Raw genomic sequence first — 24,106 nt, forward strand, 5'->3', positions numbered from 1 at the left:
AGCATGATAAAGAAGATTCAAAGAGAGTGAGATGCCAGCTCCTTTCATTCAGTCAGTAGCTTCAAACATTTCTGGTATATGAAAAACATGTTTTTCAATGGCAAAAATCAATGAATATTGTAAATGCACAAACAGTAATATCTCCACATTGCAAGGTGCAATTCTGAAATTTTTTGCTTTTTCCTGCTAATCCTAGCATGATAAAGAAGATTCAAAGAGAGTGAGATGCCAGCTCCTTTCATTCAGTCAGTAGCTTCAAACATTTCTGGTATATGAAAAACATGTTTTTCAATGGCAAAAATCAATGAATATTGTAAATGCACAAACAGTAATATCTCCACATTGCACGGTGCAATTCTGAAATTTTTAGCTTTTTCCTGTTAATCCTAGCATGATAAAGAAGATTCAAAGAGAGTGAGATGCCAGCTCCTTTCATTCAGTCTGTAGCTTCAAACATTTCTGGTATATGAAAAACATGTTTTTCAATGGCAAAAATCAATGAATATTGTAAATGCACAAACAGTAATATCTCCACATTGCAAGGTGCAATTCTGAAATTTTTTGCTTTTTCCTGTTAATCCTAGCATGATAAAGAAGATTCAAAGAGAGTGAGATGCCAGCTCCTTTCATTCAGTCAGTAGCTTCAAACATTTCTGGTATATGAAAAACATGTTTTTCAATGGCAAAAATCAATGAATATTGTAAATGCACAAACAGTAATATCTCCACATTGCAAGGTGCAATTCTGAAATTTTTTGCTTTTTCCTGCTAATCCTAGCATGATAAAGAAGATTCAAAGAGAGTGAGATGCCAGCTCCTTTCATTCAGTCAGTAGCTTCAAACATTTCTGGTATATGAAAAACATGTTTTTCAATGGCAAAAATCAATGAATATTGTAAATGCACAAACAGTAATATCTCCACATTGCACGGTGCAATTCTGAAATTTTTAGCTTTTTCCTGTTAATCCTAGCATGATAAAGAAGATTCAAAGAGAGTGAGATGCCAGCTCCTTTCATTCAGTCAGTAGCTTCAAACATTTCTGGTATATGAAAAACATGTTTTTCAATGGCAAAAATCAATGAATATTGTAAATGCACAAACAGTAATATCTCCACATTGCAAGGTGCAATTCTGAAATTTTTTGCTTTTTCCTGCTAATCCTAGCATGATAAAGAAGATTCAAAGAGAGTGAGATGCCAGCTCCTTTCATTCAGTCAGTAGCTTCAAACATTTCTGGTATATGAAAAACATGTTTTTCAATGGCAAAAATCAATGAATATTGTAAATGCACAAACAGTAATATCTCCACATTGCAAGGTGCAATTCTGAAATTTTTAGCTTTTTCCTGTTAATCCTAGCATGATAAAGAAGATTCAAAGAGAGTGAGATGCCAGCTCCTTTCATTCAGTCAGTAGCTTCAAACATTTCTGGTATATGAAAAACATGTTTTTCAATGGCAAAAATCAATGAATATTGTAAATGCACAAACAGAAATATCTCCACATTGCACGGTGCAATTCTGAAATTTTTAGCTTTTTCCTGTTAATCCTAGCATGATAAAGAAGATTCAAAGAGAGTGAGATGCCAGCTCCTTTCATTCAGTCTGTAGCTTCAAACATTTCTGGTATATGAAAAACATGTTTTTCAATGGCAAAAATCAATGAATATTGTAAATGCACAAACAGTAATATCTCCACATTGCAAGGTGCAATTCTGAAATTTTTTGCTTTTTCCTGTTAATCCTAGCATGATAAAGAAGATTCAAAGAGAGTGAGATGCCAGCTCCTTTCATTCAGTCAGTAGCTTCAAACATTTCTGGTATATGAAAAACATGTTTTTCAATGGCAAAAATCAATGAATATTGTAAATGCACAAACAGTAATATCTCCACATTGCAAGGTGCAATTCTGAAATTTTTTGCTTTTTCCTGCTAATCCTAGCATGATAAAGAAGATTCAAAGAGAGTGAGATGCCAGCTCCTTTCATTCAGTCAGTAGCTTCAAACATTTCTGGTATATGAAAAACATGTTTTTCAATGGCAAAAATCAATGAATATTGTAAATGCACAAACAGTAATATCTCCACATTGCAAGGTGCAATTCTGAAATTTTTTGCTTTTTCCTGTTAATCCTAGCATGATAAAGAAGATTCAAAGAGAGTGAGATGCCAGCTCCTTTCATTCAGTCAGTAGCTTCAAACATTTCTGGTATATGAAAAACATGTTTTTCAATGGCAAAAATCAATGAATATTGTAAATGCACAAACAGTAATATCTCCACATTGCAAGGTGCAATTCTGAAATTTTTTGCTTTTTCCTGCTAATCCTAGCATGATAAAGAAGATTCAAAGAGAGTGAGATGCCAGCTCCTTTCATTCAGTCAGTAGCTTCAAACATTTCTGGTATATGAAAAACATGTTTTTCAATGGCAAAAATCAATGAATATTGTAAATGCACAAACAGTAATATCTCCACATTGCACGGTGCAATTCTGAAATTTTTAGCTTTTTCCTGTTAATCCTAGCATGATAAAGAAGATTCAAAGAGAGTGAGATGCCAGCTCCTTTCATTCAGTCAGTAGCTTCAAACATTTCTGGTATATGAAAAACATGTTTTTCAATGGCAAAAATCAATGAATATTGTAAATGCACAAACAGTAATATCTCCACATTGCAAGGTGCAATTCTGAAATTTTTTGCTTTTTCCTGTTAATCCTAGCATGATAAAGAAGATTCAAACAGAGTGAGATGCCAGCTCCTTTCATTCAGTCAGTAGCTTCAAACATTTCTGGTATATGAAAAACATGTTTTTCAATGGCAAAAATCAATGAATATTGTAAATGCACAAACAGTAATATCTCCACATTGCAAGGTGCAATTCTGAAATTTTTTGCTTTTTCCTGCTAATCCTAGCATGATAAAGAAGATTCAAAGAGAGTGAGATGCCAGCTCCTTTCATTCAGTCAGTAGCTTCAAACATTTCTGGTATATGAAAAACATGTTTTTCAATGGCAAAAATCAATGAATATTGTAAATGCACAAACAGTAATATCTCCACATTGCACGGTGCAATTCTGAAATTTTTAGCTTTTTCCTGTTAATCCTAGCATGATAAAGAAGATTCAAAGAGAGTGAGATGCCAGCTCCTTTCATTCAGTCATTAGCTTCAAACATTTCTGGTATATGAAAAACATGTTTTTCAATGGCAAAAATCAATGAATATTGTAAATGCACAAACAGTAATATCTCCACATTGCACGGTGCAATTCTGAAATTTTTAGCTTTTTCCTGTTAATCCTAGCATGATAAAGAAGATTCAAAGAGAGTGAGATGCCAGCTCCTTTCATTCAGTCAGTAGCTTCAAACATTTCTGGTATATGAAAAACATGTTTTTCAATGGCAAAAATCAATGAATATTGTAAATGCACAAACAGTAATATCTCCACATTGCAAGGTGCAATTCTGAAATTTTTTGCTTTTTCCTGTTAATCCTAGCATGATAAAGAAGATTCAAAGAGAGTGAGATGCCAGCTCCTTTCATTCAGTCAGTAGCTTCAAACATTTCTGGTATATGAAAAACATGTTTTTCAATGGCAAAAATCAATGAATATTGTAAATGCACAAACAGTAATATCTCCACATTGCAAGGTGCAATTCTGAAATTTTTTGCTTTTTCCTGCTAATCCTAGCATGATAAAGAAGATTCAAAGAGAGTGAGATGCCAGCTCCTTTCATTCAGTCAGTAGCTTCAAACATTTCTGGTATATGAAAAACATGTTTTTCAATGGCAAAAATCAATGAATATTGTAAATGCACAAACAGTAATATCTCCACATTGCACGGTGCAATTCTGAAATTTTTAGCTTTTTCCTGTTAATCCTAGCATGATAAAGAAGATTCAAAGAGAGTGAGATGCCAGCTCCTTTCATTCAGTCAGTAGCTTCAAACATTTCTGGTATATGAAAAACATGTTTTTCAATGGCAAAAATCAATGAATATTGTAAATGCACAAACAGTAATATCTCCACATTGCAAGGTGCAATTCTGAAATTTTTTGCTTTTTCCTGCTAATCCTAGCATGATAAAGAAGATTCAAAGAGAGTGAGATGCCAGCTCCTTTCATTCAGTCAGTAGCTTCAAACATTTCTGGTATATGAAAAACATGTTTTTCAATGGCAAAAATCAATGAATATTGTAAATGCACAAACAGTAATATCTCCACATTGCACGGTGCAATTCTGAAATTTTTAGCTTTTTCCTGTTAATCCTAGCATGATAAAGAAGATTCAAAGAGAGTGAGATGCCAGTTCCTTTCATTCAGTCAGTAGCTTCAAACATTTCTGGTATATGAAAAACATGTTTTTCAATGGCAAAAATCAATGAATATTGTAAATGCACAAACAGTAATATCTCCACATTGCAAGGTGCAATTCTGAAATTTTTTGCTTTTTCCTGCTAATCCTAGCATGATAAAGAAGATTCAAAGAGAGTGAGATGCCAGCTCCTTTCATTCAGTCAGTAGCTTCAAACATTTCTGGTATATGAAAAACATGTTTTTCAATGGCAAAAATCAATGAATATTGTAAATGCACAAACAGTAATATCTCCACATTGCACGGTGCAATTCTGAAATTTTTAGCTTTTTCCTGTTAATCCTAGCATGATAAAGAAGATTCAAAGAGAGTGAGATGCCAGCTCCTTTCATTCAGTCATTAGCTTCAAACATTTCTGGTATATGAAAAACATGTTTTTCAATGGCAAAAATCAATGAATATTGTAAATGCACAAACAGTAATATCTCCACATTGCACGGTGCAATTCTGAAATTTTTAGCTTTTTCCTGTTAATCCTAGCATGATAAAGAAGATTCAAAGAGAGTGAGATGCCAGCTCCTTTCATTCAGTCAGTAGCTTCAAACATTTCTGGTATATGAAAAACATGTTTTTCAATGGCAAAAATCAATGAATATTGTAAATGCACAAACAGTAATATCTCCACATTGCAAGGTGCAATTCTGAAATTTTTTGCTATTTCCTGTTAATCCTAGCATGATAAAGAAGATTCAAAGAGAGTGAGATGCCAGCTCCTTTCATTCAGTCAGCTTCAAACATTTCTGGTATATGAAAAACATGTTTTTCAATGGCAAAAATCAATGAATATTGTAAATGCACAAACAGTAATATCTCCACATTGCAAGGTGCAATTCTGAAATTTTTTGCTTTTTCCTGCTAATCCTAGCATGATAAAGAAGATTCAAAGAGAGTGAGATGCCAGCTCCTTTCATTCAGTCAGTAGCTTCAAACATTTCTGGTATATGAAAAACATGTTTTTCAATGGCAAAAATCAATGAATATTGTAAATGCACAAACAGTAATATCTCCACATTGCACGGTGCAATTCTGAAATTTTTAGCTTTTTCCTGTTAATCCTAGCATGATAAAGAAGATTCAAAGAGAGTGACATGCCAGCTCCTTTCATTCAGTCAGTAGCTTCAAACATTTCTGGTATATGAAAAACATGTTTTTCAATGGCAAAAATCAATGAATATTGTAAATGCACAAACAGTAATATCTCCACATTGCAAGGTGCAATTCTGAAATTTTTTGCTTTTTCCTGCTAATCCTAGCATGATAAAGAAGATTCAAAGAGAGTGAGATGCCAGCTCCTTTCATTCAGTCAGTAGCTTCAAACATTTCTGGTATATGAAAAACATGTTTTTCAATGGCAAAAATCAATGAATATTGTAAATGCACAAACAGTAATATCTCCACATTGCACGGTGCAATTCTGAAATTTTTAGCTTTTTCCTGTTAATCCTAGCATGATAAAGAAGATTCAAAGAGAGTGAGATGCCAGTTCCTTTCATTCAGTCAGTAGCTTCAAACATTTCTGGTATATGAAAAACATGTTTTTCAATGGCAAAAATCAATGAATATTGTAAATGCACAAACAGTAATATCTCCACATTGCAAGGTGCAATTCTGAAATTTTTTGCTTTTTCCTGCTAATCCTAGCATGATAAAGAAGATTCAAAGAGAGTGAGATGCCAGCTCCTTTCATTCAGTCAGTAGCTTCAAACATTTCTGGTATATGAAAAACATGTTTTTCAATGGCAAAAATCAATGAATATTGTAAATGCACAAACAGTAATATCTCCACATTGCACGGTGCAATTCTGAAATTTTTAGCTTTTTCCTGTTAATCCTAGCATGATAAAGAAGATTCAAAGAGAGTGAGATGCCAGCTCCTTTCATTCAGTCATTAGCTTCAAACATTTCTGGTATATGAAAAACATGTTTTTCAATGGCAAAAATCAATGAATATTGTAAATGCACAAACAGTAATATCTCCACATTGCACGGTGCAATTCTGAAATTTTTAGCTTTTTCCTGTTAATCCTAGCATGATAAAGAAGATTCAAAGAGAGTGAGATGCCAGCTCCTTTCATTCAGTCAGTAGCTTCAAACATTTCTGGTATATGAAAAACATGTTTTTCAATGGCAAAAATCAATGAATATTGTAAATGCACAAACAGTAATATCTCCACATTGCAAGGTGCAATTCTGAAATTTTTTGCTTTTTCCTGTTAATCCTAGCATGATAAAGAAGATTCAAAGAGAGTGAGATGCCAGCTCCTTTCATTCAGTCAGTAGCTTCAAACATTTCTGGTATATGAAAAACATGTTTTTCAATGGCAAAAATCAATGAATATTGTAAATGCACAAACAGTAATATCTCCACATTGCAAGGTGCAATTCTGAAATTTTTTGCTTTTTCCTGCTAATCCTAGCATGATAAAGAAGATTCAAAGAGAGTGAGATGCCAGCTCCTTTCATTCAGTCAGTAGCTTCAAACATTTCTGGTATATGAAAAACATGTTTTTCAATGGCAAAAATCAATGAATATTGTAAATGCACAAACAGTAATATCTCCACATTGCACGGTGCAATTCTGAAATTTTTAGCTTTTTCCTGTTAATCCTAGCATGATAAAGAAGATTCAAAGAGAGTGAGATGCCAGCTCCTTTCATTCAGTCAGTAGCTTCAAACATTTCTGGTATATGAAAAACATGTTTTTCAATGGCAAAAATCAGTGAATATTGTAAATGCACAAACAGTAATATCTCCACATTGCAAGGTGCAATTCTGAAATTTTTTGCTTTTTCCTGCTAATCCTAGCATGATAAAGAAGATTCAAAGAGAGTGAGATGCCAGCTCCTTTCATTCAGTCAGTAGCTTCAAACATTTCTGGTATATGAAAAACATGTTTTTCAATGGCAAAAATCAATGAATATTGTAAATGCACAAACAGTAATATCTCCACATTGCACGGTGCAATTCTGAAATTTTTAGCTTTTTCCTGTTAATCCTAGCATGATAAAGAAGATTCAAAGAGAGTGAGATGCCAGCTCCTTTCATTCAGTCAGTAACTTCAAACATTTCTGGTATATGAAAAACATGTTTTTCAATGGCAAAAATCAATGAATATTGTAAATGCACAAACAGTAATATCTCCACATTGCAAGGTGCAATTCTGAAATTTTTTGCTTTTTCCTGTTAATCCTAGCATGATAAAGAAGATTCAAAGAGAGTGAGATGCCAGCTCCTTTCATTCAGTCAGTAGCTTCAAACATTTCTGGTATATGAAAAACATGTTTTTCAATGGCAAAAATCAATGAATATTGTAAATGCACAAACAGTAATATCTCCACATTGCACGGTGCAATTCTGAAATTTTTAGCTTTTTCCTGTTAATCCTAGCATGATAAAGAAGATTCAAAGAGAGTGAGATGCCAGCTCCTTTCATTCAGTCAGTAGCTTCAAACATTTCTGGTATATGAAAAACATGTTTTTCAATGGCAAAAATCAATGAATATTGTAAATGCACAAACAGTAATATCTCCACATTGCACGGTGCAATTCTGAAATTTTTTGCTTTTTCCTGTTAATCCTAGCATGATAAAGAAGATTCAAAGAGAGTGAGATGCCAGCTCCTTTCATTCAGTCAGTAGCTTCAAACATTTCTGGTATATGAAAAACATGTTTTTCAATGGCAAAAATCAATGAATATTGTAAATGCACAAACAGTAATATCTCCACATTGCAAGGTGCAATTCTGAAATTTTTTGCTTTTTCCTGCTAATCCTAGCATGATAAAGAAGATTCAAAGAGAGTGAGATGCCAGCTCCTTTCATTCAGTCAGTAGCTTCAAACATTTCTGGTATATGAAAAACATGTTTTTCAATGGCAAAAATCAATGAATATTGTAAATGCACAAACAGTAATATCTCCACATTGCACGGTGCAATTCTGAAATTTTTAGCTTTTTCCTGTTAATCCTAGCATGATAAAGAAGATTCAAAGAGAGTGAGATGCCAGCTCCTTTCATTCAGTCATTAGCTTCAAACATTTCTGGTATATGAAAAACATGTTTTTCAATGGCAAAAATCAATGAATATTGTAAATGCACAAACAGTAATATCTCCACATTGCACGGTGCAATTCTGAAATTTTTAGCTTTTTCCTGTTAATCCTAGCATGATAAAGAAGATTCAAAGAGAGTGAGATGCCAGCTCCTTTCATTCAGTCAGTAGCTTCAAACATTTCTGGTATATGAAAAACATGTTTTTCAATGGCAAAAATCAATGAATATTGTAAATGCACAAACAGTAATATCTCCACATTGCAAGGTGCAATTCTGAAATTTTTTGCTTTTTCCTGTTAATCCTAGCATGATAAAGAAGATTCAAAGAGAGTGAGATGCCAGCTCCTTTCATTCAGTCAGTAGCTTCAAACATTTCTGGTATATGAAAAACATGTTTTTCAATGGCAAAAATCAATGAATATTGTAAATGCACAAACAGTAATATCTCCACATTGCAAGGTGCAATTCTGAAATTTTTTGCTTTTTCCTGCTAATCCTAGCATGATAAAGAAGATTCAAAGAGAGTGAGATGCCAGCTCCTTTCATTCAGTCAGTAGCTTCAAACATTTCTGGTATATGAAAAACATGTTTTTCAATGGCAAAAATCAATGAATATTGTAAATGCACAAACAGTAATATCTCCACATTGCAAGGTGCAATTCTGAAATTTTTTGCTTTTTCCTGTTAATCCTAGCATGATAAAGAAGATTCAAAGAGAGTGAGATGCCAGCTCCTTTCATTCAGTCAGTAGCTTCAAACATTTCTGGTATATGAAAAACATGTTTTTCAATGGCAAAAATCAATGAATATTGTAAATGCACAAACAGTAATATCTCCACATTGCAAGGTGCAATTCTGAAATTTTTTGCTTTTTCCTGCTAATCCTAGCATGATAAAGAAGATTCAAAGAGAGTGAGATGCCAGCTCCTTTCATTCAGTCAGTAGCTTCAAACATTTCTGGTATATGAAAAACATGTTTTTCAATGGCAAAAATCAATGAATATTGTAAATGCACAAACAGTAATATCTCCACATTGCACGGTGCAATTCTGAAATTTTTAGCTTTTTCCTGTTAATCCTAGCATGATAAAGAAGATTCAAAGAGAGTGAGATGCCAGCTCCTTTCATTCAGTCAGTAGCTTCAAACATTTCTGGTATATGAAAAACATGTTTTTCAATGGCAAAAATCAATGAATATTGTAAATGCACAAACAGTAATATCTCCACATTGCAAGGTGCAATTCTGAAATTTTTTGCTTTTTCCTGTTAATCCTAGCATGATAAAGAAGATTCAAAGAGAGTGAGATGCCAGCTCCTTTCATTCAGTCAGTAGCTTCAAACATTTCTGGTATATGAAAAACATGTTTTTCAATGGCAAAAATCAATGAATATTGTAAATGCACAAACAGTAATATCTCCACATTGCACGGTGCAATTCTGAAATTTTTAGCTTTTTCCTGTTAATCCTAGCATGATAAAGAAGATTCAAAGAGAGTGAGATGCCAGCTCCTTTCATTCAGTCAGTAGCTTCAAACATTTCTGGTATATGAAAAACATGTTTTTCAATGGCAAAAATCAATGAATATTGTAAATGCACAAACAGTAATATCTCCACATTGCACGGTGCAATTCTGAAATTTTTTGCTTTTTCCTGTTAATCCTAGCATGATAAAGAAGATTCAAAGAGAGTGAGATGCGAGCTCCTTTCATTCAGTGAGTAGCTTCAAACATTTCTGGTATATGAAAAACATGTTTTTCAATGGCAAAAATCAATGAATATTGTAAATGCACAAACAGTAATATCTCCACATTGCAAGGTGCAATTCTGAAATTTTTTGCTTTTTCCTGCTAATCCTAGCATGATAAAGAAGATTCAAAGAGAGTGAGATGCCAGCTCCTTTCATTCAGTCAGTAGCTTCAAACATTTCTGGTATATGAAAAACATGTTTTTCAATGGCAAAAATCAATGAATATTGTAAATGCACAAACAGTAATATCTCCACATTGCACGGTGCAATTCTGAAATTTTTAGCTTTTTCCTGTTAATCCTAGCATGATAAAGAAGATTCAAAGAGAGTGAGATGCCAGCTCCTTTCATTCAGTCATTAGCTTCAAACATTTCTGGTATATGAAAAACATGTTTTTCAATGGCAAAAATCAATGAATATTGTAAATGCACAAACAGTAATATCTCCACATTGCACGGTGCAATTCTGAAATTTTTAGCTTTTTCCTGTTAATCCTAGCATGATAAAGAAGATTCAAAGAGAGTGAGATGCCAGCTCCTTTCATTCAGTCAGTAGCTTCAAACATTTCTGGTATATGAAAAACATGTTTTTCAATGGCAAAAATCAATGAATATTGTAAATGCACAAACAGTAATATCTCCACCTTGCAAGGTGCAATTCTGAAATTTTTTGCTTTTTCCTGTTAATCCTAGCATGATAAAGAAGATTCAAAGAGAGTGAGATGCCAGCTCCTTTCATTCAGTCAGTAGCTTCAAACATTTCTGGTATATGAAAAACATGTTTTTCAATGGCAAAAATCAATGAATATTGTAAATGCACAAACAGTAATATCTCCACATTGCAAGGTGCAATTCTGAAATTTTTTGCTTTTTCCTGCTAATCCTAGCATGATAAAGAAGATTCAAAGAGAGTGAGATGCCAGCTCCTTTCATTCAGTCAGTAGCTTCAAACATTTCTGGTATATGAAAAACATGTTTTTCAATGGCAAAAATCAATGAATATTGTAAATGCACAAACAGTAATATCTCCACATTGCACGGTGCAATTCTGAAATTTTTAGCTTTTTCCTGTTAATCCTAGCATGATAAAGAAGATTCAAAGAGAGTGAGATGCCAGCTCCTTTCATTCAGTCAGTAGCTTCAAACATTTCTGGTATATGAAAAACATGTTTTTCAATGGCAAAAATCAATGAATATTGTAAATGCACAAACAGTAATATCTCCACATTGCACGGTGCAATTCTGAAATTTTTAGCTTTTTCCTGTTAATCCTAGCATGATAAAGAAGATTCAAAGAGAGTGAGATGCCAGCTCCTTTCATTCAGTCATTAGCTTCAAACATTTCTGGTATATGAAAAACATGTTTTTCAATGGCAAAAATCAATGAATATTGTAAATGCACAAACAGTAATATCTCCACATTGCACGGTGCAATTCTGAAATTTTTAGCTTTTTCCTGTTAATCCTAGCATGATAAAGAAGATTCAAAGAGAGTGAGATGCCAGCTCCTTTCATTCAGTCAGTAGCTTCAAACATTTCTGGTATATGAAAAACATGTTTTTCAATGGCAAAAATCAATGAATATTGTAAATGCACAAACAGTAATATCTCCACATTGCAAGGTGCAATTCTGAAATTTTTTGCTTTTTCCTGTTAATCCTAGCATGATAAAGAAGATTCAAAGAGAGTGAGATGCCAGCTCCTTTCATTCAGTCAGTAGCTTCAAACATTTCTGGTATATGAAAAACATGTTTTTCAATGGCAAAAATCAATGAATATTGTAAATGCACAAACAGTAATATCTCCACATTGCAAGGTGCAATTCTGAAATTTTTTGCTTTTTCCTGCTAATCCTAGCATGATAAAGAAGATTCAAAGAGAGTGAGATGCCAGCTCCTTTCATTCAGTCAGTAGCTTCAAACATTTCTGGTATATGAAAAACATGTTTTTCAATGGCAAAAATCAATGAATATTGTAAATGCACAAACAGTAATATCTCCACATTGCACGGTGCAATTCTGAAATTTTTAGCTTTTTCCTGTTAATCCTAGCATGATAAAGAAGATTCAAAGAGAGTGAGATGCCAGCTCCTTTCATTCAGTCAGTAGCTTCAAACATTTCTGGTATATGAAAAACATGTTTTTCAATGGCAAAAATCAATGAATATTGTAAATGCACAAACAGTAATATCTCCACATTGCAAGGTGCAATTCTGAAATTTTTTGCTTTTTCCTGCTAATCCTAGCATGATAAAGAAGATTCAAAGAGAGTGAGATGCCAGCTCCTTTCATTCAGTCAGTAGCTTCAAACATTTCTGGTATATGAAAAACATGTTTTTCAATGGCAAAAATCAATGAATATTGTAAATGCACAAACAGTAATATCTCCACATTGCACGGTGCAATTCTGAAATTTTTAGCTTTTTCCTGTTAATCCTAGCATGATAAAGAAGATTCAAAGAGAGTGAGATGCCAGCTCCTTTCATTCAGTCAGTAGCTTCAAACATTTCTGGTATATGAAAAACGTTTTTCAATGGCAAAAATCAATGAATATTGTAAATGCACAAACAGTAATATCTCCACATTGCAAGGTGCAATTCTGAAATTTTTTGCTTTTTCCTGCTAATCCTAGCATGATAAAGAAGATTCAAAGAGAGTGAGATGCCAGCTCCTTTCATTCAGTCAGTAGCTTCAAACATTTCTGGTATATGAAAAACATGTTTTTCAATGGCAAAAATCAATGAATATTGTAAATGCACAAACAGTAATATCTCCACATTGCACGGTGCAATTCTGAAATTTTTTGCTTTTTCCTGCTAATCCTAGCATGATAAAGAAGATTCAAAGAGAGTGAGATGCCAGCTCCTTTCATTCAGTCAGTAGCTTCAAACATTTCTGGTATATGAAAAACATGTTTTTCAATGGCAAAAATCAATGAATATTGTAAATGCACAAACAGTAATATCTCCACATTGCACGGTGCAATTCTGAAATTTTTAGCTTTTTCCTGTTAATCCTAGCATGATAAAGAAGATTCAAAGAGAGTGAGATGCCAGCTCCTTTCATTCAGTCAGTAGCTTCAAACATTTCTGGTATATGAAAAACATGTTTTTCAATGGCAAAAATCAATGAATATTGTAAATGCACAAACAGTAATATCTCCACATTGCAAGGTGCAATTCTGAAATTTTTTGCTTTTTCCTGTTAATCCTAGCATGATAAAGAAGATTCAAAGAGAGTGAGATGCCAGCTCCTTTCATTCAGTCAGTAGCTTCAAACATTTCTGGTATATGAAAAACATGTTTTTCAATGGCAAAAATCAATGAATATTGTAAATGCACAAACAGTAATATCTCCACATTGCAAGGTGCAATTCTGAAATTTTTTGCTTTTTCCTGCTAATCCTAGCATGATAAAGAAGATTCAAAGAGAGTGAGATGCCAGCTCCTTTCATTCAGTCAGTAGCTTCAAACATTTCTGGTATATGAAAAACATGTTTTTCAATGGCAAAAATCAATGAATATTGTAAATGCACAAACAGTAATATCTCCACATTGCACGGTGCAATTCTGAAATTTTTAGCTTTTTCCTGTTAATCCTAGCATGATAAAGAAGATTCAAAGAGAGTGAGATGCCAGCTCCTTTCATTCAGTCAGTAGCTTCAAACATTTCTGGTATATGAAAAACATGTTTTTCAATGGCAAAAATCAATGAATATTGTAAATGCACAAACAGTAATATCTCCACATTGCAAGGTGCAATTCTGAAATTTTTTGCTTTTTCCTGTTAATCCTAGCATGATAAAGAAGATTCAAAGAGAGTGAGATGCCAGCTCCTTTCATTCAGTCAGTAGCTTCAAACATTTCTGGTATATGAAAAACATGTTTTTCAATGGCAAAAATCAATGAATATTGTAAATGCACAAACAGTAATATCTCCACATTGCAAGGTGCAATTCTGAAATTTTTTGCTTTTTCCTGCTAATCCTAGCATGATAAAGAAGATTCAAAGAGAGTGAGATGCCAGCTCCTTTCATTCAGTCAGTAGCTTTGTTAAAATAATGGGTCAGCTTCGAATCATTGCCTTTAAGAAGACTTGTTTTTCAGTTAGATAATCCTTATTTAGCAATACTTTTGTTTGTTCTGTTTTCTTGTAGTGTTCTCATGACCTTTATAAGAATTGGCTCATTGGTTTATAATTATCATACTTGTCCTATGTCTGTACACAAAATAAAGTCCCAATATATCACCACCAGGAAACTCCCTAAGTTCACCATGACCTGAACTGTATTCAGTACTATCAGTGAGAAAGGATGTTGGGAGTATCATACATCATGAATATCCTGCAGATGTATTGACAAGCACCTGTTATTTAATTATTCTGCGCCAAAGATAACATATTACTTACATCATCTCATACGCATGTATCAAAGCACAACCCACGTTGATTGGGGTATATAATTATATTACATCTTAAAATAAACAGAATCATTCTCTTGAGACAGTCTGTAGTGAGTGTCTTATTTGAAGCGTCATTCCTATAGGAAATCTATATAGGTAATCTCTTTTGTCTACCTGAGAAGAAGTGAGATCCCCTCCCGTCTTTAACAGCTGGAGGCCCTTCAGCGAGATCTATTTTTTTCCTTTTAATTTCATCTGAGACTGAACAACTGCTTTACCCCTATCCCGAACAGAAACAAACCCCGGCCGGGTAAGTGAGTGGCCTTAAAACTCTGAGCAAATTTCTCTCCGGGAAAGGTGGGGTCGATCTAGGTCAGTCTCCGGGGATCTTGAACGGGAAACCCTCAGGTAGCAATTTTATTATTATTATTATTAATTTTTTTAATATATATTATTACTAACAATTTCACATAACTGGAAAATTACTAATTCAAATACTATATCATATATCTGTATTTTTGCATGCATTAACTATTTCATATAATATATACATAGTACTTCTACATCCCCAATCATTGCTGCTTCCAACTTAACTAACGTTCATACTAAGTGTAACTGTGTTAAGTTCATGCTTATTATAGCAAAAATGTACGAGATATAAGTGATTAGATGACGTGTGCTGAATGCGAGTGTAGTACTCTGGTTAGCAAATACAACAATGGAGCTGTCACGCATTTTAGGAAGCTGCGAGATTAGTGTGGAATCTGAAGGTTAGGGGGCTACGGGAGGAAGATAATACATTCCTTACGTTAGTATATGTGAATATTAACAGTCATTGTTTTGTTGAACCTTATACCATTTATGAATATTGTGATATTGATTCAGCTAGAGCAATAAATAGAATCCAGGATTCACAGGATATAAAGTTATTTTGCCCAGTTGCCCTAGAAAATTTTAATAGGAATTGGAGTACGAGAAGTGCTGTGGTGGAGAATGATGAGGTGTTAATGACTGAAGTGGTGATTAAGAGAAATGAATAATTGATAGGCTGCAAAAGCATACATGACTTGTGAAAAGTGTTTGTGCTCGGTTACAGTAGTCAGAAAGCGAAAGCCTCATGGTAGGGATACTGCTTCGTTTCTGGAAAGGATACATTTGTACCCTGTAAGTGCACACCAGTATAGGAGAAGTAACGTTACATACCGAGTTTTCCCTGCCATATTGTTCCACATTCACACACTATAGGTAAAGAGTGGCAGTATATTATAGAAAACAGATGGTATATGCCTGTGTGACAGGATATTATTACTCATAATAATTATCTTGCCAATATTGGCACGGACTCAAGAATAGACGTAGGATATTCTTCAAGTGAGGACTCTGACCCAGATGTATGAAGAATATATAGCGATTGCTTTTGGAACGGTTTTTGTTTATAATAGTCTACATTTATTTGTTTAGACAAACTTGTCTCAGCATCAGAGCAGAGCAAAGAGTTGCAGTTCAGCTTAAGTCCCTCGAATCAGGGGTAACTGGCTAACGTACTTGACCAGTTGACCCAGCTGATTGAATCAGGGGTAACCAGCTAACGTATCTGACTGGTTGACCCAGCTGATTATATAGCAGGATACTGAAGATAGGGATCGCAACCCTTGACAAATCCTGTTATGGGTGCTCGAATCTCCAGATCAAGGAACAAGGATCCGAGGTGCACCATGTGTGATCTGGTGAGAATGGAGCATGGCAGGGCAGCTGTAAAACATGCAACAAAGATATTGAAAAAGAGCTGGTATGCCAGCCAAGGGATGCCTAGATGCTGAGAGATGGAAACGGTTTAGTCAGGAACATTCACAATGGATTGATAAGCATGATCACGGAGCACAGGTTGCAGCCTGGTTGAGAACTAGTGAGAGACATCATCCCCTTTTAATTCCCGATGATGATGAAACTGATCAGGTAGTGATCAGAAGCAGATCTCATGTCATACAACCCCCGACACCTAGTCGGGAACAAGGTCCAATCCAGGCTGCGCCCTCCGCTCAGTCAGAGAATAGATTAGAGCCAAGTGATAGGTCAGAGTCAAGTGTAAGTGTTGAGAAAGAAAAATCACTGTCCGAGGTTTCTACCTCCTCAACAACCATACATAGTGCCAGCACTATCAATTTTCTCCCCCGCATAGTACTGCATCTACTACAGATAGTGACAGATCCCTTCACCTGCATATGACACCATCCCCACCATGACTCCACGAGAAAAAATAATTTTAAAACTAAAAGTAGGCAAGGACGGGACTTGGGGGGGGTTGAGGATAAAGAGAGAGAAAGGGAAAATCTAGCTATCAGCTCAGTTGCCAGTGAGGAGGACGGTGGAGAGGAGAACGCAGGCACACACGTGCAGCCCACAGACCCTCCCCGCACTCAGCAGCTAAGAGGAACAATAGCACTACGCTCTAAAACATGGATCTGCCCAGGATGTCAGGATAGTAATACAATATTTCAGTGTGAAAACTGTAATCTCGACAAAAGAAAACCAGAGACGGCTGCATTCCCAGTCATTACACAAACAACCAGGGGTACACAGGGGGATGAAGGACAACAGGTAAAACGGATACCACCACTTGGTATAAACCATGGTCTAGGTCAGAACAATTGTCCATGGCAAATAGTTTTCCAGACATGTATAAGAATCCGATAGGATATTATAAGACGGTGAAAGGGGTAGCTGAGAACTATGATGCCACTTGGAGTGATCTGGTACCGCTCTGTAGTCTCAATGGTGGAGTACCACTTGTGGAAAAGGTTAAACAGGTCCACGTAGGAGACGGAATAGAAGCGCTACCGGGTGACACTAAGACCCTAGAATCGAGGAAACAGTTTATCCTCCGGTTAAATGCAGTCACTAAAATAATGGCAGAAAGCCTTATCTCAGGGATGCCAGAGATATTCCAAGAACCTGAGGAAACGGTTGATAAATTCCATGCTAGGTGCGTAGCTGTGTTTAAAGATCATGATTATAATTTGAATAATCCAAGGGAATTGGGGTTTCTGAGAAATATGTTTATCACTGGTCTCAGAGAAGACCTCAGGGCAGAGGTGTTTAAGCTGCACCCAGAATGCTTATATGCCCCTTGGAGCAGTAAATATCCACATTCAGAGGATTAGAACAGGCCATAAATAAGAGAAAAAGAAAGATAAGGTCACCCCAATTATGGTAAATATACACCCAGATGCCTTTCAGGACACTATTAAGGACACAGTAAAGTCAGTTACCCGAATTACTTTAGGCGGAAAAGTAGACGGGAAAAAAAAAAATAATAAATGGACCCAGAGGATTGTAAACAAAGGGTTTCTGTTTTGGGTACGGTGAGAAGGGTCACATCTAAAGGAAACTGAACCTGTAAATGTTAAAGATAGCACATGCTATTGACTTATGTACCCATCTTCATGTCTCAGATAAATATCCTAGAAATTTAATAGGTGCAGACATTCTTAATGTAGTGAATGCAATGATTAAATTTGGAAAGAAAGGTGTTACCATTGCAGGTCCATTATCTGAAACAACAATATCAACAATGATGTCAATAATTCAACTTGAAAAGGAGGTGGCTACAGGTCTCGATGACAACATACAGGAGATGCCTGGTAACGTACCAACCGTACTATGGGTACAAGATAAAACGGATGTTGGACTGTTAAAAATAACCCCAGTGACAATTAGGTTGAAGCCTCGTGTTGCACCGGTACGTATGAGACAATATCCCCTGAGCAAGGAGCAAACAGAAGCAATTGCACTACAGGTGAATAAATACCTAGAAAAAGGTATAATCAAGGAATGTATGGTCCATGATTTGAGAGAGATTAATAAATTAATGGTTGTAGACACGCCCATAGTACCAAATCCACATACCCTATTAAATCAAATTCCATCTAATGCAAAATTTTTCAGTGATTGACCTCAGTAATGCTTTCTTCTCAGTGCCAATAGATGATGAGAGCCAGCTGCTGTTTGCCTTCATCCATGGAGGAAAGCAGTATTGCTGGACCCGGTTACATCAGGGGGGGAGCAACTTCTCCCTCCATGTTCTCAGAGGCAATGGCCGGAGTACTTCTCTCTTGGCATCCTGAGAATCAAGACATTCAGCTACTTCAGTATGTGGATGATCTACTGTTGTGTACCCCAAGTAAGGATGTATGTTTAAAAGAGACATTATCTTTACTAATCTTCTTGCATCACGAAGGTTGCAAGGTATCCAAGGAAAAACTGCAAATTGCAAAGGAAAGAGTAGTGTTCTTAGGACATTGTATCTCCTTCCCACTCAAACATATCACTCCAGAAAGGAAAAAAAAAAAAAAAAACAGTCAGTCAGGCTGTAGAACCAACAACTTCCAGCGCATTAAGAACGTTCTTGGGGCTGGTCAGCTACTGTAGAGAGTGGATTCCTTCTGCATCTGCCATGATGCAGCCCCTATTTGACGTGCTCTCTGCATGCAATAAGGGTCAGCTTTAGTTGCTGACCTTAGAAGAAAAACAGGGGTTTCAAATGCTCAAGGACGCCATTCTCTCAGCACCAGCACTAGAAATCCCCAACTACGGCCTACCATTTTTCCTTTTCTGTCATAAATCAGGGGGGCATGCTAAAAGTGTGCTCACCCAAAAACATGGAGGTAGACATCGTCCTCTAGGATACTACTCTGCACAGCTCAATGTTGTTGCAAAGGGAGCACCCTCATGCATCAGAGCGGTAGCCGCCTGTGCAATGTTGAAAGAAAAGGTGGCTAATATAGTGCTAGACAATGCACTAGAAATTCAAGATCCCCATTCAGTACAGGAACTTCTGCTCCAGGCCAGGACAAAACACCTGTCCATGAGCAGATTGACCAAGTACGAGGTGGCAATATTGACTCCCCCAAATGTCACTATCAGAAGGTGTACAACTCTTAACCCTGCCACACTAATACCTGAACCAATTGATGATGAAACATTACACCTTGAGCATAACTGCTTTGAGTTAATGGACGCAGAAACTAAACCACTAGCCAATGTACAAGAAACACCAATTTCCGAGGTGGATCTAGAGCTATATGTAGATGGCTCCCGATACTACCTAGATGGGAAGCCCCATACAGGCTATGCCATAGTCAGTCAAAATGAAGTATTAAAGGATGAGGCACTGTCCCCTAGAATGTCTGCCCAGGAAGCTGAGTTAAAAGCACTCACTGAAGCATGTATAATTGCAGAAAACAGAATTGAGAATGTTTTTACAGACAGTCGCTAAGCATTTGGCATTTGCCATGATTATGGTCCCATATGGAAAAGCAGAAAGTTTATTGGTTCTTCTGGTAAACCCATAAAGAATGCAGAAGCAGTAGCACAACTCCACAGAGCGTTGGAGTTCACACCAAAGAGTGCACAAAAGAGGCTGAGGGAAACAGGAGGGCGGATGCAGCTGCAAAAGCTGCAGCCCTGTTGCCCCTCCCAGTAGAAACATTCACTGTGCAAGTGTCTGGGAGTGTGGACCTGGATCTCTTGCAGAGCCTACAGGATCAGGCCTCTGCACCAGAAAAGGAAGAATAGACTAAACGCTCAGCTAAACAGGGAAAGGATGGACTGTGGAGAGCAGATGGCAAATACTGTCTGCCAAGATCCCTGTACTCTATGATGTGCACTCTTTCTCATGGACCAACCCATCAGTCCAAGGATGCAATGGTAAGTCAGGTAAAGATCTATTGGGTAGCACCAGAATTCCACTATGCTGCTGTTAAATTCATACAGGGATGCATAATCTGTGCATGTCACAATGTGGGAAAAACGGTGAAAGTGCCACCAAAGTGCACTGTGAGACCATTATACCCGTTTCAGCGACTTCAGATAGATTTCATTCAGCTCCCGAAGGTAGGCATTTATGAGTATGTGCTTGTCTGTATCGACTTATTCTCATCATGGCCAGAGGCCTGTCCCCGGAGATATAGAACAAGCACAGCGGATCAAGGAAGGTGTGCGGAAGGCAAATGCCTTAGAAAATTTACCACTACCCGAGTGGCTCGCTTGCATGAATCCTTTAAACTTATTTAGGGAAGTTTGAGGGTGAATAAGTGGTGTCATACATTTCTTGATCCAGGCTGTGTTTATAATAGTGGTGGTTGCAATAATCATGAAACTTTTTGTGATGATGATAAAGAAAATTCTTGCTTCTAATTGTAAATGTTTTCCAGGTAAATCCCAACATAAAATTGATACAGACACTGAAGTGAAACAAACCCAAGTCCTTAGTACAATAATAACCACAGTACAGCGAGAATGCATCTTCTGCAACAAGATTACTGCAGCAGACTTATCGGATTGTATGTTCTGCGCAAAACCATTGGTCTGAAAAGCAAATCCTACCAGCAGAGGATGGAACCTGATAGATGCTGAACTCTCAGCTACTATTTACTCAAAGATACCGAACATATAACTTGTAGTTGTATATACACAGCAGTCTATTATATTAACGTAGACATATACCTGACAATCCCTCTATACATATAGCAACTATACTCAGAAAATGGTAGGGAAAGTAAGGGACAGTGGGTCTGATAACAAATTAATTTGAACGGATGCGCAGCAGGACTGGCATCCCACTACATACGGAGGGTAAGCCCCGTGATGTCGTGAAGTAGGGTTAATTTGCAGGCCTAGAATTTAGGTAGGGAGATGAGGGACAGACAGTATGACAAGATGATAAAAAGAGGGGAATTGTTAAAATAATGGGTCAGCTTCGAATCATTGCCTTTAAGAAGACTTGTTTTTCAGTTAGATAATCCTTATTTAGCAATACTTTTGTTTGTTCTGTTTTCTTGTAGTGTTCTCATGACCTTTATAAGAATTGGCTCATTGGTTTATAATTATCATACTTGTCCTATGTCTGTACACAAAATAAAGTCCCAATATATCACCACCAGGAAACTCCCTAAGTTCACCATGACCTGAACTGTATTCAGTACTATCAGTGAGAAAGGATGTTGGGAGTATCATACATCATGAATATCCTGCAGATGTATTGACAAGCACCTGTTATTTAATTATTCTGCGCCAAAGATAACATATTACTTACATCATCTCATACGCATGTATCAAAGCACAACCCACGTTGATTGGGGTATATAATTATATTACATCTTAAAATAAACAGAATCATTCTCTTGAGACAGTCTGTAGTGAGTGTCTTATTTGAAGCGTCATTCCTATAGGAAATCTATATAGGTAATCTCTTTTGTCTACCTGAGAAGAAGTGAGATCCCCTCCCGTCTTTAACAGCTTCAAACATTTCTGGTATATGAAAAACATGTTTTTCAATGGCAAAAATCAATGAATATTGTAAATGCACAAACAGTAATATCTCCACATTGCACGGTGCAATTCTGAAATTTTTAGCTTTTTCCTGTTAATCCTAGCATGATAAAGAAGATTCAAAGAGAGTGAGATGCCAGCTCCTTTCATTCAGTCAGTAGCTTCAAACATTTCTGGTATATGAAAAACATGTTTTTCAATGGCAAAAATCAATGAATATTGTAAATGCACAAACAGTAATATCTCCACATTGCAAGGTGCAATTCTGAAATTTTTTGCTTTTTCCTGCTAATCCTAGCATGATAAAGAAGATTCAAAGAGAGTGAGATGCCAGCTCCTTTCATTCAGTCAGTAGCTTCAAACATTTCTGGTATATGAAAAACATGTTTTTCAATGGCAAAAATCAATGAATATTGTAAATGCACAAACAGTAATATCTCCACATTGCACGGTGCAATTCTGAAATTTTTAGCTTTTTCCTGTTAATCCTAGCATGATAAAGAAGATTCAAAGAGAGTGAGATGCCAGCTCCTTTCATTCAGTCAGTAGCTTCAAACATTTCTGGTATATGAAAAACATGTTTTTCAATGGCAAAAATCAATGAATATTGTAAATGCACAAACAGTAATATCTCCACATTGCAAGGTGCAATTCTGAAATTTTTTGCTTTTTCCTGTTAATCCTAGCATGATAAAGAAGATTCAAAGAGAGTGAGATGCCAGCTCCTTTCATTCAGTCAGTAGCTTCAAACATTTCTGGTATATGAAAAACATGTTTTTCAATGGCAAAAATCAATGAATATTGTAAATGCACAAACAGTAATATCTCCACATTGCAAGGTGCAATTCTGAAATTTTTTGCTTTTTCCTGCTAATCCTAGCATGATAAAGAAGATTCAAAGAGAGTGAGATGCCAGCTCCTTTCATTCAGTCAGTAGCTTCAAACATTTCTGGTATATGAAAAACATGTTTTTCAATGGCAAAAATCAATGAATATTGTAAATGCACAAACAGTAATATCTCCACATTGTACGGTGCAATTCTGAAATTTTTAGCTTTTTCCTGTTAATCCTAGCATGATAAAGAAGATTCAAAGAGAGTGAGATGCCAGCTCCTTTCATTCAGTCAGTAGCTTCAAACATTTCTGGTATATGAAAAACATGTTTTTCAATGGCAAAAATCAATGAATATTGTAAATGCACAAACAGTAATATCTCCACATTGCACGGTGCAATTCTGAAATTTTTAGCTTTTTCCTGTTAATCCTAGCATGATAAAGAAGATTCAAAGAGAGTGAGATGCCAGCTCCTTTCATTCAGTCAGTAGCTTCAAACATTTCTGGTATATGAAAAACATGTTTTTCAATGGCAAAAATCAATGAATATTGTAAATGCACAAACAGTAATATCTCCACATTGCAAGGTGCAATTCTGAAATTTTTTGCTTTTTCCTGTTAATCCTAGCATGATAAAGAAGATTCAAAGAGAGTGAGATGCCAGCTCCTTTCATTCAGTCAGTAGCTTCAAACATTTCTGGTATATGAAAAACATGTTTTTCAATGGCAAAAATCAATGAATATTGTAAATGCACAAACAGTAATATCTCCACATTGCAAGGTGCAATTCTGAAATTTTTTGCTTTTTCCTGCTAATCCTAGCATGATAAAGAAGATTCAAAGAGAGTGAGATGCCAGCTCCTTTCATTCAGTCAGTAGCTTCAAACATTTCTGGTATATGAAAAACATGTTTTTCAATGGCAAAAATCAATGAATATTGTAAATGCACAAACAGTAATATCTCCACATTGCACGGTGCAATTCTGAAATTTTTAGCTTTTTCCTGTTAATCCTAGCATGATAAAGAAGATTCAAAGAGAGTGAGATGCCAGCTCCTTTCATTCAGTCAGTAGCTTCAAACATTTCTGGTATATGAAAAACATGTTTTTCAATGGCAAAAATCAATGAATATTGTAAATGCACAAACAGTAATATCTTCACATTGCAAGGTGCAATTCTGAAATTTTTAGCTTTTTCCTGTTAATCCTAGCATGATAAAGAAGATTCAAAGAGAGTGAGATGCCAGCTCCTTTCATTCAGTCAGTAGCTTCAAACATTTCTGGTATATGAAAAACATGTTTTTCAATGGCAAAAATCAATGAATATTGTAAATGCACAAACAGTAATATCTCCACATTGCACGGTGCAATTCTG

The 24,106-nt window shown here is 35.8% G+C and overlaps 1 protein-coding gene across 1 annotated transcript; it reads left to right on the forward strand.

The window, feature by feature from the left end:
- The first annotated feature begins 18,755 nt into the window (after positions 1-18,755).
- Positions 18,756-21,822, forward strand: LOC141252158 (uncharacterized). Its single transcript, XM_073670475.1, has 2 exons — positions 18,756-20,275; positions 20,782-21,822. Exon 1 carries the CDS (start codon positions 19,110-19,112, stop codon positions 19,842-19,844), a length of 735 nt encoding a protein of 244 aa, XP_073526576.1. The 5' UTR covers positions 18,756-19,109; the 3' UTR covers positions 19,845-20,275; positions 20,782-21,822.
- The last annotated feature ends 2,284 nt before the right edge of the window (positions 21,823-24,106 follow it).

The sequence above is a fragment of the Phyllobates terribilis genome, unplaced genomic scaffold, assembly GCF_046119375.1.
Source record: "Phyllobates terribilis strain yellow unplaced genomic scaffold, ASM4611937v1 Scaffold_8335__1_contigs__length_30914, whole genome shotgun sequence".
Classification (NCBI taxonomy): domain Eukaryota; kingdom Metazoa; phylum Chordata; class Amphibia; order Anura; family Dendrobatidae; genus Phyllobates; species Phyllobates terribilis.